The 15838-nt window shown below is 34.3% G+C and overlaps 1 protein-coding gene across 3 annotated transcripts in view; it reads left to right on the top strand.

Annotated features, from left to right (window-relative positions):
- The window catches only part of ASCC3 (activating signal cointegrator 1 complex subunit 3), a 258462-nt gene that overhangs the window by 180507 nt on the left and 62117 nt on the right, over positions 1–15838 (top strand). For all 3 annotated transcript variants that reach the window (XM_042886807.1, XM_042886816.1, XM_042886824.1), the window contains exons 23-30: positions 3920–4018; positions 4475–4643; positions 6476–6696; positions 8046–8131; positions 9626–9792; positions 9905–10050; positions 10153–10273; positions 12132–12274. In XM_042886807.1, coding sequence (XP_042742741.1) covers positions 3920–4018; positions 4475–4643; positions 6476–6696; positions 8046–8131; positions 9626–9792; positions 9905–10050; positions 10153–10273; positions 12132–12274 — 1152 coding nt within the window. The remainder of the gene's footprint in view (positions 1–3919; positions 4019–4474; positions 4644–6475; positions 6697–8045; positions 8132–9625; positions 9793–9904; positions 10051–10152; positions 10274–12131; positions 12275–15838) is intronic.

Genomic DNA, 15838 nt, shown 5'->3' with positions numbered 1-15838 from the left:
TAAAAATAAAAATAAAAATAAAAATAAAAATAAAAATAAAAATAAAATAAAAAAATAGATGGAGTAAAACCAGAAGTGTTCATTTAGCTCCAATTACGGGGAGGCTACAACTATCTGAATTAGAAAATAATGTTTATTTTAACTGCAAAGTCAATTTGGTAATAGGAATGGAATCACCTCTAAGAGTTTTACAGAGGAGGGCAACCAAAGATCATCTTTTTATCTCTATTAATTTTAACAGGGTTGTAGCGTTTATATCAAGTTGAAGCAAGTGCTTATACTGAATATCAATAGTGTCTCACACGCAGATTTGAGATATATGCCCAAAATGGAGAAGCAAGAAAACAGGAGACACAGATGGCTTTCTAAAATATGAATGAATGTCAGACTCATAAAATAAAGCCATGTAGTACAGTTTGTGTTGTATGCCAAATTCTGCTGCACTTCATTGCTTTACAAATATGTATTCACATCAATGCCTTTTCTGTATTGTAACTTGCCTGAACAGAAAAGTCAAGATATTAATTGAATGCTTACATATACCCACACCCTTCCATTCTGAATCTGTTCATTAGAAATAGATATAAGAGAAATCTAAATGAAATGCAAATGTCCACATGGGGGCATTGTATTGTTGCTTGTACTTTTAAAACATTCTACAGAGAGAGTGGGCAAGCACGTTTGTCTTTTTCTTCTCTTAGAAGATAAGGGAAATTATCATTCTGAAAGGTGCCTACTAAGTATCCTTTATTAAAAAATAAGTTATAAATCCCCTCACAAATTTACTTTAATCACAAGTAAATTAGAGTTTTATTCCATAAACATTTAGATGGTATTGGAATTTATTTTTCCTGCCTAAAGGCTTTTTCTTTTGTTTTGGAAGCTTCACCAAGTTAGCTTGAGAATGGAAGGTTAATGATCAAAATATGTAAGGTCAGATTTCCCTTGCTACCTGGATTTATTACAAAAAAAAATGTTTAAATGAGTTTCTAACATGAATTTTAATACGGATTATTTTTTGTTATGATTGAAACAAGTTTTATCATTTATCTTTCATCCATGTTACCCGATTGCTATCAAAGAAAAAAAAAAAAAAGTCATATTAAGCTATTTCCACAATAATACAAAGTAATTTCTTGCCCTATTTTTAGTTTTGTCTACAAAGTTCAGATTCTTCTAGATTTTTACAAATTGAAAAGTGGTCTGCACAGAATTCAAATCATGTATTTCAGCTCTGTACTTGACAGGTTATAGCAAAAAAGCAGATTTTGCCCACGTTTACTACAACCCCTTGATATAGTATTCCTAATAGTTGCTTTGGAAATATTGTAAGCCTTTTGTCAGTTCAACATATGGAACTCTTCTAGTCCTTGCACACTGCTACTCATCAAAACTAGAAAATCTCTTCAATATTTTTTTTACTTTTTTTTAATCAGCTAGCTGTTTCTTGCTGTTTTGTTTTGTGATATTCTTATTTCTTTATTAAATGAAACTTCTATCTAGTGAGACAAAAAAAGTTAAATTTAATAGTTAATAAAAATGGATAAGTACCTTTTCAGTTCAGCCATGGAAGGTCCAAAATTACTTTTTCATTATCACACACTTTTCTGAAAAGTTGTTTAGAAGAGTACTGTCATCAGAATGTTAAAAATATTAGGTAACAGTTCATGTTTGTAAGACTGTTCCTTTACCTGGATTCATAATTCTAGAATGATCTCATCATGAATCTTGTACTTACCTTTACAAGGGATGGGCAAAGAGATACATTTTGGTAAACATTAAGTATGACATCATCATCTTGATTCTTAATGGGCTGCAGTCTTCAGTGCTGGGAGCTCTTCAGTTTAGTAAAAGCTTGTGAGCCAGATTCCAGTCATAAAATCTTACTGTATTGTTATAGCCAAGGAACATATCCAGACAGGGCAAATAACCCTTTCTGCTCCAGGAAGAGTCCAAAAGAAATACAGAGTAACTAATATTAATAACCAAATCATATATTGGACACAGTTTTAGGGCAGCAGTTGTCCAAAATATAGGTACGCATCAGTTCTTAAATGGTATGCGGTTCATGAAGAGCTAGCTGTATGTATGTAATTCACACAGCATGTACAGGACAACTGGGTGATCAGGTTCAGCCAGCATGGGTTCATGAAAGGCAGGTCCTCCCTGACCAACGTGATCTTTGAGTGACCCTTCTGGTGGATGAGGGGAAGGTTGTTGGTGTAGTCTACTTCACAGAGCCTAGACTTCAGCAAAGCCTGTGACGCTGTTTCCCACAGTATTGTGGAGAAACTGTCAGCCCAGGATTGGACAGGTACACTCTTTGCTGGGTAAAGAACTGGCAGCCAGTCATGAGTGGTATTCCCCAGGCTCAATGCTGGGGTCTGTTCTGTTTAATATCTTTGCTGATGACCTGGATGGGGATATTAAGTGCATCTTCAATAAGTTTGCAGATGATACCAAGTTGAGATAGTTGGAGTAGGAAGACACTTCAGAGGGACCTGGGCAGGCTGGATTGTTGGGCTGAGGACCACTGGAAGAGGGCATGACTGAGTGCCAGGACCGGCATTTTAGCCACAAGCCCAAACACTACTGGCTTGGGCAGAGTGACTGGAAGAAAATCTGGAAGAAATGGACTTGGGGGCTCAGTTGAACATGAGCAAGTAGTGTGCCCAAATCACCAAGAAGGCCAATGGCATCCTGGCTTGCACAAGAAATAGCATTGCCAGCAGAGAAGGGAGGTGTATTCAGCTCTGGTGAGGACGCACTTCAAGTACTGCATTCATTTTTGGGCTTCTCACTACAAGAAAGACTTCCAAGCTCTTGAGTGTGTCCAGAGAAGAGCAACAAAGCTGGTGAAGGGTCTGGAGCACAAGTCTTATGAGGAGAGGACTGTTTAATCTGAAGAAGAGAAGGCTCAGGGGAGACCTTACAGCTCTCTAGAACTGCCTGAAAGGATGCTGTGGGGAGATAGACATCATCCTCTTTTCCCACCTGTCTATCAATAGGAGCAGAGGAAATGGCCTCAAGTTGTGCCAGATTGCATTCAGGTTGGATATAAAGAAAAATTTATTCTCTGAAAGAGTGGCCAGGTGCTTGAACGGGCTCCCTGTGAAGGTGGTTGTGTCACTGTCCCTTTAGGCATTCAAGAAACATTTAGGGAGATAGTTTAGAGGGGAAATATTGTGGTAGGTGAATGCTTGGACTGGACAATCTTCGAGGTCTTTTCTAACCTTGGTGATTCTGTGCTTCTGTGTTCTTCTCACGTATTGTATAGCAGTGACTAGATCAAGCTACGATATTCTGAATCTGATAACCGCTTCTTTCTAGAAAAAAAAAGGAGGAGTAAGAGAGAGAAGGGTGTCAGAATTCACTACAACTTTTCCTAAAAGAGTGTTTTTGACAGACAGCAAAAGACAGTGTTTCTGTGCACAGAATTCAAACACTGAAACAGTGAAGAAAAGAGAGAAGAAATCCTGTTTTGGGATCCTGGTAAAAACCTTGGCAGTTCAGTCTATTTATAGACAGCTGAGGCATTTGTTTTGGTGTGTTTATATTATGTCCATTAAGGAAACGTACATTAAGGAAACTCATTGCAATATGATCTTTAAGCAGACAGATTAATTAGAAATGTTATATTGCTTATATCTCTGATTTCTTTATTTCTAGATGCCTTTGTAAGCATGCATAGTTTAGAAATATACCTGGTATACCCAGCAAATCTTGGAAACCTCACTACAACTACAATAAAAAATTATAGAATCATAGAATCACCAAGGTTGGAAAAGACCTAAAAGATCATCCAGTCCAACCGTTCACCTATTCCCAATAGCTCCCACTAAACCACGTCCCTCAACACAACATCTAAATAAACACCTAAATAAACATCTAAATAAAGATGTGTTTTCTGCTCTTAAAGGTACATGGCACTGTTGGAGAGCCTTGGTGGATTTGGGTAGAAGACCCTACTAATGATCACATTTATCATTCAGAGTACTTCATCATTCAGAAAAAACAGGTAATGTATTTTATTCAGAATCTCATAGCAAGACAAAAGTCAATTCAGTAAGAAATAAATTTGTACAGTCAAACAGAATTTTGCACTAAACAGAAGCAGAGCTTTCATTTTCAGATGTTCATTTTAAGCCTGGACTTTCAGAAAGGTGTTTTCTAATTTTAGATGTCCCTTTTTTCGAAAGTGGAACACTTCTAATCAGATGAAAAAGAAAAGACTATAATGTTTTTTTCTGTTAAAAGAAAGGATGAAGAGTTAGTCTTGCCTTGAGGTAAATGGAAGCAAAATTTATTGCCAGTGATGGACTATCTTATAGCTGCAAATATCTTGCATTTGGAGTTGCATACATAATTATTGCTTTGTATTAGTAATACTTATGAAAGTGAGGCAATCTATGTGATTTGTCAAGTTACTGATTTGTCTGTTCAGTAATTATTTTCTACACAATGTTTGCACTAGGTCATTACTAAAGAACCTCAACTGCTGGTGTTTACAATCCCAATATTCGAACCTCTGCCTTCTCAGTATTACATTCGAGCTGTGTCTGATAGATGGTTAGGAGCAGAGGCTGTGTGTATCATAAATTTTCAACATCTGATTCTTCCAGAGAGACATCCACCCCACACAGGTATTTGAAATTTGATCATTTTCTTTCCGTTCTTCTTGTTTGCATTGATTTTCCTTACAATAATGTAATAAATCTCTAACTCGTTCTTCATAATAGAGAAGTATATGTTATTTCATTTTCTCATAATTGTATTATTGATACTATTTCTTCACTTTTTAGAGCTCTCTAAAATTTTAAAATCCAGCTTATTTTGACTCAGCATTATAGCAGATCTTTTGTTATTCCAGGTTCACCAGAGAAAAATTGAAACTGACAATAAAATTAGGCAAATATGTATGTTACAATATGTCCTAGTACTTGTAGTCATTACATTTCTTGTGGACTGGTTCAAAATAATTTTAGCATGGAAGGTTGCATTGTAATTGGTATTCGGGAAAGGAAAAAAATTTGGAAATGGGCAACTTCACTATTTTTACTAGCATGAATGCATCATAGCAAGCATTGTTACAGTACAGAACATCTAATTTCAACTCAGCACTGCTGATCAAGTCATGGCCTTCCCCTCCCCCTCCTTTTTAACACTTGGCACAGAAGCATGTGTTTGTGTTTTGCTTCTTTTTTTCTGGATATATAAATTGCTTTGTACATTCATTGAGCCTGATGTCATTGTAAGACCTTTCCACTGTAATTACATTTGGCTCATCTAGCAGTCTGTGAAGTGACTGCCTTCAGAAATACTTCATTCTCATACGATGTTGTCCTTTGGCATGCATAAATTCACATGTGTTTGTGAAGTGTTTAGCTATTGTTATACTGTACCTACACTGTCTGGAAAAGCATGTGTAACCTTTTTATCTAATTGACTGATCGCTGACTACTATTCAGAAGAAACAGAAAGATATTTACACATCACCAGTTATGGAGCCTCTAGGATTTATGATAATTGATTTCAATTCCCATCTGGTTCCCACTCAACAATGAAGTACATAGAGGCCCTGCTAGACAGAAAACCTTTCTCCTCAACGGAACTCCAGAAATCAGTTTTAGTGGGAATGATAAAACAGCCATAAGGTATCAGGGAAAAGCATGTGAAGAATATTAGGCATAATTGCCTCAGTAGATTTCATAACTCCCACATCATACCTTTATGTGAAGCACCCTGAAAACAAAATGAGACCTCTAGCCACAAAAAGAAAAAAAAGGAAAAAAAATAGAAGACCAACTTCAAAGCAAGCATCTGCATAGCAGAATCAGTGCAGTCTCCTTAATTTGGTAGGTTTCCAAATCCAATTTGGTTATATATGTCATCTTCCAAATTCCATAATCTAATTGTTTGGATAGCAGATGCCCTCAAGATATACTGAGAATCATGTATTGAAGGGCTGTTTGTTTATTTATTGAGATTATATCTTTAATTACATGTTTAAAGAATTAAACTCAGAATTTAATTGTTCTCCTCTGATTTGCATTACTCCATTAATTTAGAAGCTCCAAAGAATCTTAGCTCTTCCTTCTTCACTATAAAGATCTTTTTCATGAATCTGAAATATGCAGACTGCTGTCTTCTTACTCCTCATTCTGTTATCATAAGATGGACACACACACATGATCTAGAATAGTGAGTTTAGAACTTAGTACAACTGGAAAAAAGTAGCTGTCGGAATACTAACTATAATAATTCAAGAAATATCTGATCTGTAAAATCAACTTTTCGGTATTCCTCATGGAAGTTAACAGTAGCCCAGTGTGAATTCTATGTGATATGAGATATTAAGTAAAGCCATTTCCAGTGGAAGCTTTCCACTAAGATGTTATTATTTTTAGCTTCATGGTAAACTCTGTTATGTGATGGCATCTGTTGTCATGCACTCATGATTATTTTGTGTTTATAGAGCTTCTAGATCTTCAACCTCTGCCTGTCACAGCCCTAGGACATCCAGAATATGAAGTCCTCTACAAGTTCACACACTTCAATCCTATCCAGACCCAGATATTTCATACTCTTTATCACACAGACTGTAATGTTCTTCTTGGAGCACCTACAGGTTCTGGAAAGACTGTTGCAGCTGAATTAGCCATCTTTAGAGTTTTTAACAAGTATCCCACATCAAAGGTTTGTAAAATAGATTTCCTAGAACCATTTAGTATATGTTTTCAGCAGCCCAGAAGGCTAGGAAGACTATTGGAAACTGAATTTTGCTTTCTCCAATTTATAACTGTCTGAATACAAAATGCATATGTTTTTATTTCAAGTTTATATATTAATCAGTGTGCAATGAGTGTTAAATCTGAAAACACACTGTACCAACGTGCTAGTTTTCCTTTTCTATAATTGCCTGCTTTACCTAAGCTGTTTTTGCTTAGCCTTTAATCTTCTACTAGCAGTAATTCTGTTTTAAAGCAATTAGTTACCCTCCATGTCAATACAGCTAGCTCCATTCTCTCTCATATTTAAATAAATAAATTGTAATTAATTACTACAAGCCTATCCTCTGTTACACCTTAAAACAAATTGCATAAAGCTCAGCATTTCTGCTTTGGGGAGTTTTGTTTTCAAAGTGAATATGTGGCTGTATCATGACTTAGACATCTCGTCTTAGGTACCCACATTTTAGCTCTAAAGTCTTTGTTTGTGAGATTTAATCAAAGAATAACCTTTGAATTGATCAGAAATAATGTACATAAATCACTTATTTGTCTTTGAAATCTTAGTATCTTCAGATAATTTGTTAGTCCTGGCTATGATAAATAAAGCTCAGACTTATTTTCAGGTTATGAACTGGACATACGAAATAGCCATTTTTTCAAGGAATATACTTTTTTAGTTCTAATAAATACAAAAATCAGGCTATATGTTCTAAAAAATATATGTGAATTCTTTGTGCAGCAGTTTCTTCCTGCTTAGACCTTCCTAGAGGTTCGGAATATTTAATCTTAAATTTGTAAATATATCTGTATGTCAAGGTATTCCACCCTGCACAGCAAGCTTCTTTGAGGACAATATTATGTCATTTTACTCAGAGTAATCAGCTTTATAATTTAAGTTGTATTTTTTTTAATAAGTGACATATCTAGAAATTGGGTAAGATATTACATGCTGGAAATTCTGATTGTTTTTTTTCTAGAATGCATGTTTCCAGGTTTTCTAGTCCTGGAAAATATGGCTTTATTTATATATTCAGTGGATTTTTATATTAAGTAGTGCAACAAATACTTCCAAATCAGTGAGTTATTTGTTTGTTTCTCAGTTTATTTGTTTGTTAATGGCTCAATAAACAAAGTGATGCTTTCAGGTTTGTCTGTTTTAAGTATAGTCCTCGTTTAGGTAATTTGAGGGATATGTGCTTTAATTCATTTGCAGATAACAACAAAATCTTGCAAGTAGCATTTTCTTTTCATATTGGTACAATTTAATAAAAGTATCTTTTTTTTTTTCTTTTTTTTTTTTCTTTTTTTTTTCAGGCAGTGTATATTGCACCCTTAAAAGCACTCGTTCGTGAGAGAATTGAGGACTGGAAAGTTAGGATTGAAGAAAAACTTGGTAAAAAGTATGTTTCTCCTTACCTAATCAAAGAAATGAGAAGCAAAAGAACAGCCCATCAAGTATGGATAAAATCTACAGAATACTTTTGAGTATTTCAAAATAGATTTTGCTTGTATATAATCCTTCAAATTTCTAATAGTTAAAAAATTTTAAAATGCTATCAGTAGTCATTGTGAGAACAAAATCAAAAGTGAAAAAAGAGGTACACTTTGATGTCTACATATTTTCATTCTCATTATTTGCCAGTAGATCAAATATGAAGCTGAGACTTCTCTCAGCAGTGTTCTCGGTAATTGAAACTGCAATTCAAAATAAGTATTTAATGGAATCCTGATCTGTCAAAGATCTTGTAGAAGTTATATGAACTATATACCAGCATTCATATATTGTCTTTCTTAAATAAAGTATGGAATATAGATTTGTTCCTTGGCCTCATTAATTTTTTGCTGATCTTCACAGGTGTTGGAGATAAGCTGTTACTTTATGTCATATAAGGAGTACAGTCATGTTGATGTTTTCCAAAGTTATACTTTCTTGAGTTAAAAAATATATGTATATAATTTTTAAAGGATATAATACCTTTCACTCTCCTATATACAGATTTTTTGTGAGTTAAAACTCAAAGCACACCCTAGTATTCAATAAAAGAAGGTACTACTCAGTGTACACAAAATTACCAGTGAGATTCCTGCTGTTGTCATAGCAGTAACTTATTTACTGGCAGCACTTGTTTAGTTGTTGCTGTTATTTAATGATGTGTGAGAATAAATTATTTATTTCATCATTTTAAATTCTTTTCAGGTGGTATTTCCTTTTTGAGATTGATTTTAGTATTTGTAACTTAATTGTTGATAGAAGAGGCACTTTACTTTGAGGGATTTTTATTAGATGTAGAATGTGTTACAGAAATGTCAAAAATATTCAATCTAAAATGATGGATCTCAAATAATGTCTGTAGAAATTGAAAGGATAATAAAGTAAAACAGCTGGAAGAATTCCACTAATATTCCCCCAAAAATGACTTCAGCATAATTTCTGCTCTACTCTTGATGGAGCTTCACCAACAAATGCAGATATGCTACAGTTCAGCCTCATTATTCAAACCAGAGATCTACACACATCAGCAGGCAGCAACTTGTTTTAGAAAGCTTTTGTGCTATGACAGGGTGTTGTGAATCTTGTTGTAACATAATATTTCTGTAGTATCTTCATTTTGAAAAATAAGCAATATATTTTTTGGGACTCATATTCACCCTCTTCATGTTTTGTAGTGTTGCAAAGGAATGATATTTGGTATTTATGTGGTATTAGCTTGAAAAAATTTTCATCTCAGAACAGCTTTGAAAATCTTGTTAGAAGTATTTGGTCAGAAACAATCTGATTTTATATAATTTTGTTTCTTCTCTCTTTTAAGCATTAATGTTTGAATGCTAAGATGTTCTGAAGCACTATGAAGCCAGTTTTATGTAGTTTGAAAAAATATCTTTCTTGATTACAGGGTTGTAGAGTTGACTGGAGATGTGACTCCTGATATGAGAGCTATCGCTCAAGCTGATCTGATTGTTACTACCCCAGAGAAGTGGGATGGTGTCAGCAGAAGCTGGCAGAACAGAAGCTATGTTCAGAAAGTTTCCATTCTCATCATAGATGAAATCCATCTGCTAGGTGAACATAGTTTTCTTTCTTGTTATTTTTTACCAGAATCATAGCTAAATTTGAAGAACTGTGCTTGCACTTTTTTTTCTCTCTGTTTTTCAATGTACTTTACATTTACTAGGGGACGAGAGAGGCCCAGTACTGGAAGTCATTGTGTCTCGAACAAACTTCATCTCATCTCACACAGAGAAGCCTGTAAGAGTAGTTGGCTTATCCACTGCATTAGCAAATGCCAGAGATCTTGCTGATTGGCTAAATATTAATCAGGTATGAAAAATGTTTCAGAAGACGTATTTGTGCTGCAGGAAAGCAAAACAGTGATTTATAAGATAATTCAGGATTAAACTTGAAAAAAATGTTTTCTTGCAGATGGGTCTGTTCAATTTCCGACCTTCAGTACGTCCAGTTCCTCTAGAGGTACACATTCAGGGGTTCCCTGGCCAGCATTACTGTCCTCGCATGGCTCGCATGAACAAGCCTGCATTTCAGGGTAAGTAAGCTCCCAGACATTTTCTGTTTTAATGTATAAGCAAGATTCTGAGCACTTTTAGCAGTACATTTGCAGCACACTTATGGCATGTATTACTGTCTGTCCTCTTGGCATGTATACGAGGAATCTGCATCTGCTAATGACCCAGAGCTATTTGTCTGAAATGTAAAGAGCACTGCACATGCAACATATAATGGTGGAATGTAGTGTATTTAGAACATAAGAATAAAATTAGTACTAATGAAGGGAAAATAAAACATGTTTCCTTCTAATGTTTGACACCATAAAGAAACATTTGTGTAAAAATATTTGAAATTTAGAAAGCAGTAAAACCATTCATATTATTAATCTGCTGAGGCTCTTTCATATGGACCACTGTATGTAAGCATTAAAAAATTGTAAACAGAAGTTGCAAGTCAGGCTAACCTCACATAATTCTAGTTTCAAAGCAATAACCATAAAATTCAAAATTTGTAGTGCATCCAGATATGCTTCTGTTTCCAATTTTTTATTCGCAAGAAAACTAGCATGCAGGATAGATTTAAGAAAAACTCTTACATTTTATTGGAACATATTTTATCTTGGTTGCATAAGGAATATTTATTATATCAACTAAAAATAACCTCCAGTATAAATTTTCTAATGTGAACTGTTGTTGATTCTGAGGTGACATTTGTGAGGTGACTTTTTAGCTGCTTTAATTATCCTTATGACAGAAGCAAAGTATTGATTGTGGACTAGAGACCAATCTTGGCAGCTCAGATTATTTACACCTCCACAAGAGCATTGTACAAAAACACTAATGAACAATAAATCTGTCTTGGGCTGTTATGCCACACCTGTTCCAGAAGCAACAGAAATCCATTAGATGCTGGGCTTTTAAAATCTATAGATATACTGGCATATATAATTGTAAGGTATAAATACACATTGATTATCCTTTTTCAATAATCTCACAGTTATATAGAATGTGCAGGATAGTATTCATAACTGAAGAATGATGTGTAATGTTGTACAGTATGAAATAATTTTCAGAAATAATTCATTAACAAAATCGATAGAATAAGTATTACATGAGAAAACAGAAATGGATTTGCTGAAAGCATATTCAATGTACATACAACTGTCCAGACTTCTAGTGCTTGTTGATGTTAAAAAAAATCTGTAGACTTTGTCCCCCACTTGTTTGCCACGGTGTAGTGAAAGCTATAACACTTCAATTTATTCCTTATTCCTGACATCATAAAAAATTGGTGGAACCTGAAACTTTTGAAACATGGGCAGAGCAAGAAAATATTTTTTAAGAAAGTCCTAAGGCATAATTGGTTTAAATGTGTCACAGTAATTAATAAACAACATTTCTTTGTTCCATGATGTCCACCATAAGCTATTCAGAGGTTACTCTCTGCCATTTAAACCTTTTTTTCTATTTTTACTGCATTGAAATTATATTTTGCAGGCAGACCTGAATTTATGCAGTCTGTAAATCAAGTCAAACAGAAGGCAAGTTTTGGGCCTTAATGGCACCTAGCCAAAGACAACATAGCCTAATAGCTTAGAAAAACATAACTTATTTATTGGGCTAAGACAGAGAAATGCTCAATCTTTGAAGTCTAGAAAGAATTTATATTAAAATGATACCAAAATAACAGAGTAAATTAGCTCAGATTCAGCTGAGCAATTGTGTCATTTTTTATTCAGAGATGTTTTATACTCAGTTGTTTCTGTCTGTCAGAACAAGAGGAGCATCTATTAGCAGAGGTATTACAGAGTATATCAACTGTGTAGGTATTACAAGCAGAATTTGTGGGTTTTGTCATTAAGGAGCCCAATTCTCAAGTTCTGTTTTTCTCAACAGCAATTCGAAGCCATTCTCCAGCCAAGCCTGTTCTTATTTTTGTTTCATCCAGACGTCAAACAAGGCTTACTTCCTTAGATCTGATAGCTTTCCTAGCTACTGAGGATGATCCCAAACAATGGCTGAAGATGGATGAAAGAGAGGTAGAATAATATTACCTGAATTAATTCTGATTTCCTGCTGTCTTATTGATGTCCATTTGAAAATAAATTAATTTGAAAACAAAGGGTGATTTGAGGGTAAATCTTGAAACAGGTGTTTCAAGTGTGTATTAAAACTAGCGTTAAGGCTATTTAAATATCTTTGCAAGGTCTGAATTTAGAAAGCGAATTATTTTGTTTTTCCTGCTCATATATTCATGCCCTATACAACTTACATCACATGATACAAGTCTTTAACATAAATACAAAACATACAAGGAGCAGAACTATGTTCTTCCAGGTTTACAGCCAGAAGACTGTGGCATGTTGCTATTGAATAGGAATTTAAACCAATTTTTTTTCATTGTTTTTCTTTTCATGCAATATAATCTTTAATTACATTTTCTTGCATTGTTTCTCCTAACAATTCTTTAATTTATTGAAAAGAAAATGTTCAAATAATAAATATCCATTCAATATTCTGTTTTGTTTGCATTCTACAAAATGTATACTAAATTTTATTTATTGATCTCTGTTCCACACCTGGTCTGAATACAGAACTCTTTATTTCCTTCTGGATTAGTGGTAGTGATTCCATTTTCCATCATCGCTTTGGAAAAAAAGTTGTTCAGATTTCCTATGTTTTGGAAGTTAACTTTCTCTCACCTTCTGCATCTGAATTTCTGTGTTACAACCAAAACACAGCAAAATGTGTGGCTCATAACTACCGTGTAAAAGCTGAATATTCAAGTTATGTGAAACATATATTTGTATACCAGAAATTATATTCCAAAAGTATAGATTTCTAGATAAGAAAGAAGATTTGCCTTTGCTCTTCACAACAACAACAACAACAAAAAAAAAAAAGATATTTTTCTCTGAGATAAAGCATAACATTTATGTGCTGCCTGCCTTGGATGGATTTTATAGGAGAAAATGGATGTCTTGGCTGACAAACTGCTAGTACTAAAACATGTCTTAATCTGATGTTGCTTTTCTAATTTTACAGCTTCCATTTTACTTGCTTTCTTGAGATTCATATCAAAATTATTACTGCCTAATAGAGCTTTCTAGTACCTTGAAGTGGTTTGCTGTAGTAATCTCACCTACAATTAGAATACGCAACGTGCAGCTTGCTCCATATGACTTGCATTCATCTGAGTAGCTTCCCCAGGTCCTGTGAGCCCCCTACTGTCCCAAAAAGAATCATATCTGAAGGAAAGTTCTTTGTTTATGCATGAGAGACTTTCTGGAAAAGGGTTTTCTATTAAAAGTATTTGAATATGGGACTTCCTGTCTTGTACCCTGTTAGAGGCTAGATATTTTCATCTGTTTCAGAATATACCTCTGAAGGTTTTGAAATAGGAGCTGACAAGGGCAAACAGGCTGTCTATTTACTAGTTTGATAAATTGGCATATGATATGATTTGTATTTGAATTAATAACTTGAATGTTTGGAGCATAACAAAGATGCTTACCATATTATTGAGTTACAGTTATGTAAATACAAAACATTGGGGATTATGTCCACAGTTCTAATGTCTTACCAATATCTTGCATAAAATAATTGTATGAAGTTACGAAGTACCTACAAGACCAAGTGGACATTGCTTTATGTAATCAGGGAACCAGTTTATAGTTTTGTGTTTCAAATGAGCAAGCTGCATTAACCTGAATTTCATTTATCATTGAAGCAAAGGACAAAACTATGGTAATGCAACATGCATGTATTACTTCTTTATATATTTATAATATATGTATGTATATAAATATAAAATAGATATTATGTTTTTAATTTAAATATTCTAACTTTAAGTTACATTAAATTCAAGCTTGAATTAGGTGAAATACGCAAAAATCTCTTTATTGCTATATAATTTTTTACATACTAGAACTAGTTAATACCTTCTCTACAGAAGCTACAATAGACACTACCTATCCTCAAAACTTTCTCACATAATTCAAGTGTTTCTCAAGTCCATATGAGATAAAAATGGACCAGTTAGAAAAAAGAAATTGTTGTTGTCTTTTAATCATTTTTAAAGCCTGGCAGTTTATGTTTGTCTTTTGTAGACCAATTTTCATTGAGGGGGACTTAAAGACAAATATCTTAATGTGAAAAACACTAGTAGTTGTTAATTGTGAAGTGTGTTGAGATATAGGAAATTTTTCATAAATGGGTGCATACAGTGTTTACAGGCTTTATGACTGGTCTTGGCACTCTTTCGTTCATCCCTATTTGTACAATATTAATTTAGATCAATGTAAAATTCTGTCAAGAAAGCATTGGTTGTATTCATTGGATTGTGTAATTTATTTTGCTACATGATGCCCAAGAGTTGGGCATCATGCTTATGTTATGCTTATATGTATGCTTATATGCTTAACATATGCATTATGCTTATGTTAGCTTTCCAGTAGGCAGGTTTTGTAAGGCTACTTTGAATGTTCTAAGCAATGCTATCCATAATAGCATCTAGAAGAGTCATACTGAGGTAGACACAAATTCTTAGAACCACTGAAAACAGTTCTTTTCTGTTAGCCAGTATGGCATCTTTTCAGTTGTGGTAACAGAGAGATTCAGGATTTGTGAGGGATTGGAATGGGAGAGATAAGCCAATGTTTTGTCTTTGGTTTGTGTTTGTCAGCTGGATTATCATCTTAGTTTCCTTCATCTTCTTTTTAGATCCTGTAGTTTACTGAATTTCTGCTGTGGTAGCCCCAGACAGACTTTCATTTGCATCTCCTATCTATGGAAGCCCATCAAGGCTTCTATTGGTAAAACTCAAGATTACTTCTCTTCCCAGTCTTCTGGGAAAGTAGTAACAGGCAAAGCTGCCTTCTCTGCCACACAGTTCCAAGTATCAAGTTCAGATGATATTTTAATTAGTTATATTTCAAAGGACATGAACTTCTGTGAAGCTTCTGGAATACATATCTGTGTATATAAATTTACATACAGGAACAAATTTTCATCTATTGCCACCAAAGTAGACAGAAGCATACCTGCATCATGAGGAAATCACAGATCTTCTCTCCCTTAAAGGAATCAGTGGTCTAACAAGTACAACTGAATTATAGTTGAAAAGGAGTTTTATTCTACTTCCACCTACGAAAAATGTATACTGCCAACAATTCCATTCAGTTTTGGAGAGGATTCTTCCTAGATGTTTTTCCTGGATTTCATGTCTGATGTATAGTTTCTTGCTCATACCCTTGTTCCCATAGTACTCAACTTGTTGAAAGCTATTGAGAATGTTGAGACAAGTCAGACCTCATAGGATAAGACAGTACTTGATAAAGCTTGTTGTTTCTAGCACTGGTTGTTTACCCTGTTCTGCTGGACTTGTTAATTCACAAAAACAGATCAATTTAATAGATTCTATTCAAATTAGTTTCAGGCTGTATGTATGATTTTCATTAAAAAAATGTACACTTAAATATCTCATGTCTAGTTTAGTCTGAGCAAGGAAACCTCCAAAAATGTGCTTAGGCGTAGCACATGCAAAAATTCTGTTGTAGCAGTTTGTTCTTCAGGATTTAAGCAGGATTAAGCATTTCTTTCTT

This window comes from Lagopus leucura, unplaced genomic scaffold (genome assembly GCF_019238085.1).
Source record: "Lagopus leucura isolate 7727_CA_CO unplaced genomic scaffold, USGS_WTPT01 Super-Scaffold_73, whole genome shotgun sequence".
In the NCBI taxonomy this organism is placed as follows: Eukaryota; Metazoa; Chordata; class Aves; order Galliformes; family Phasianidae; genus Lagopus; species Lagopus leucura.
The sequence above is the reverse complement of the archived record's forward strand: the minus strand, read 5'-3'. Positions and strand labels throughout refer to the sequence as shown.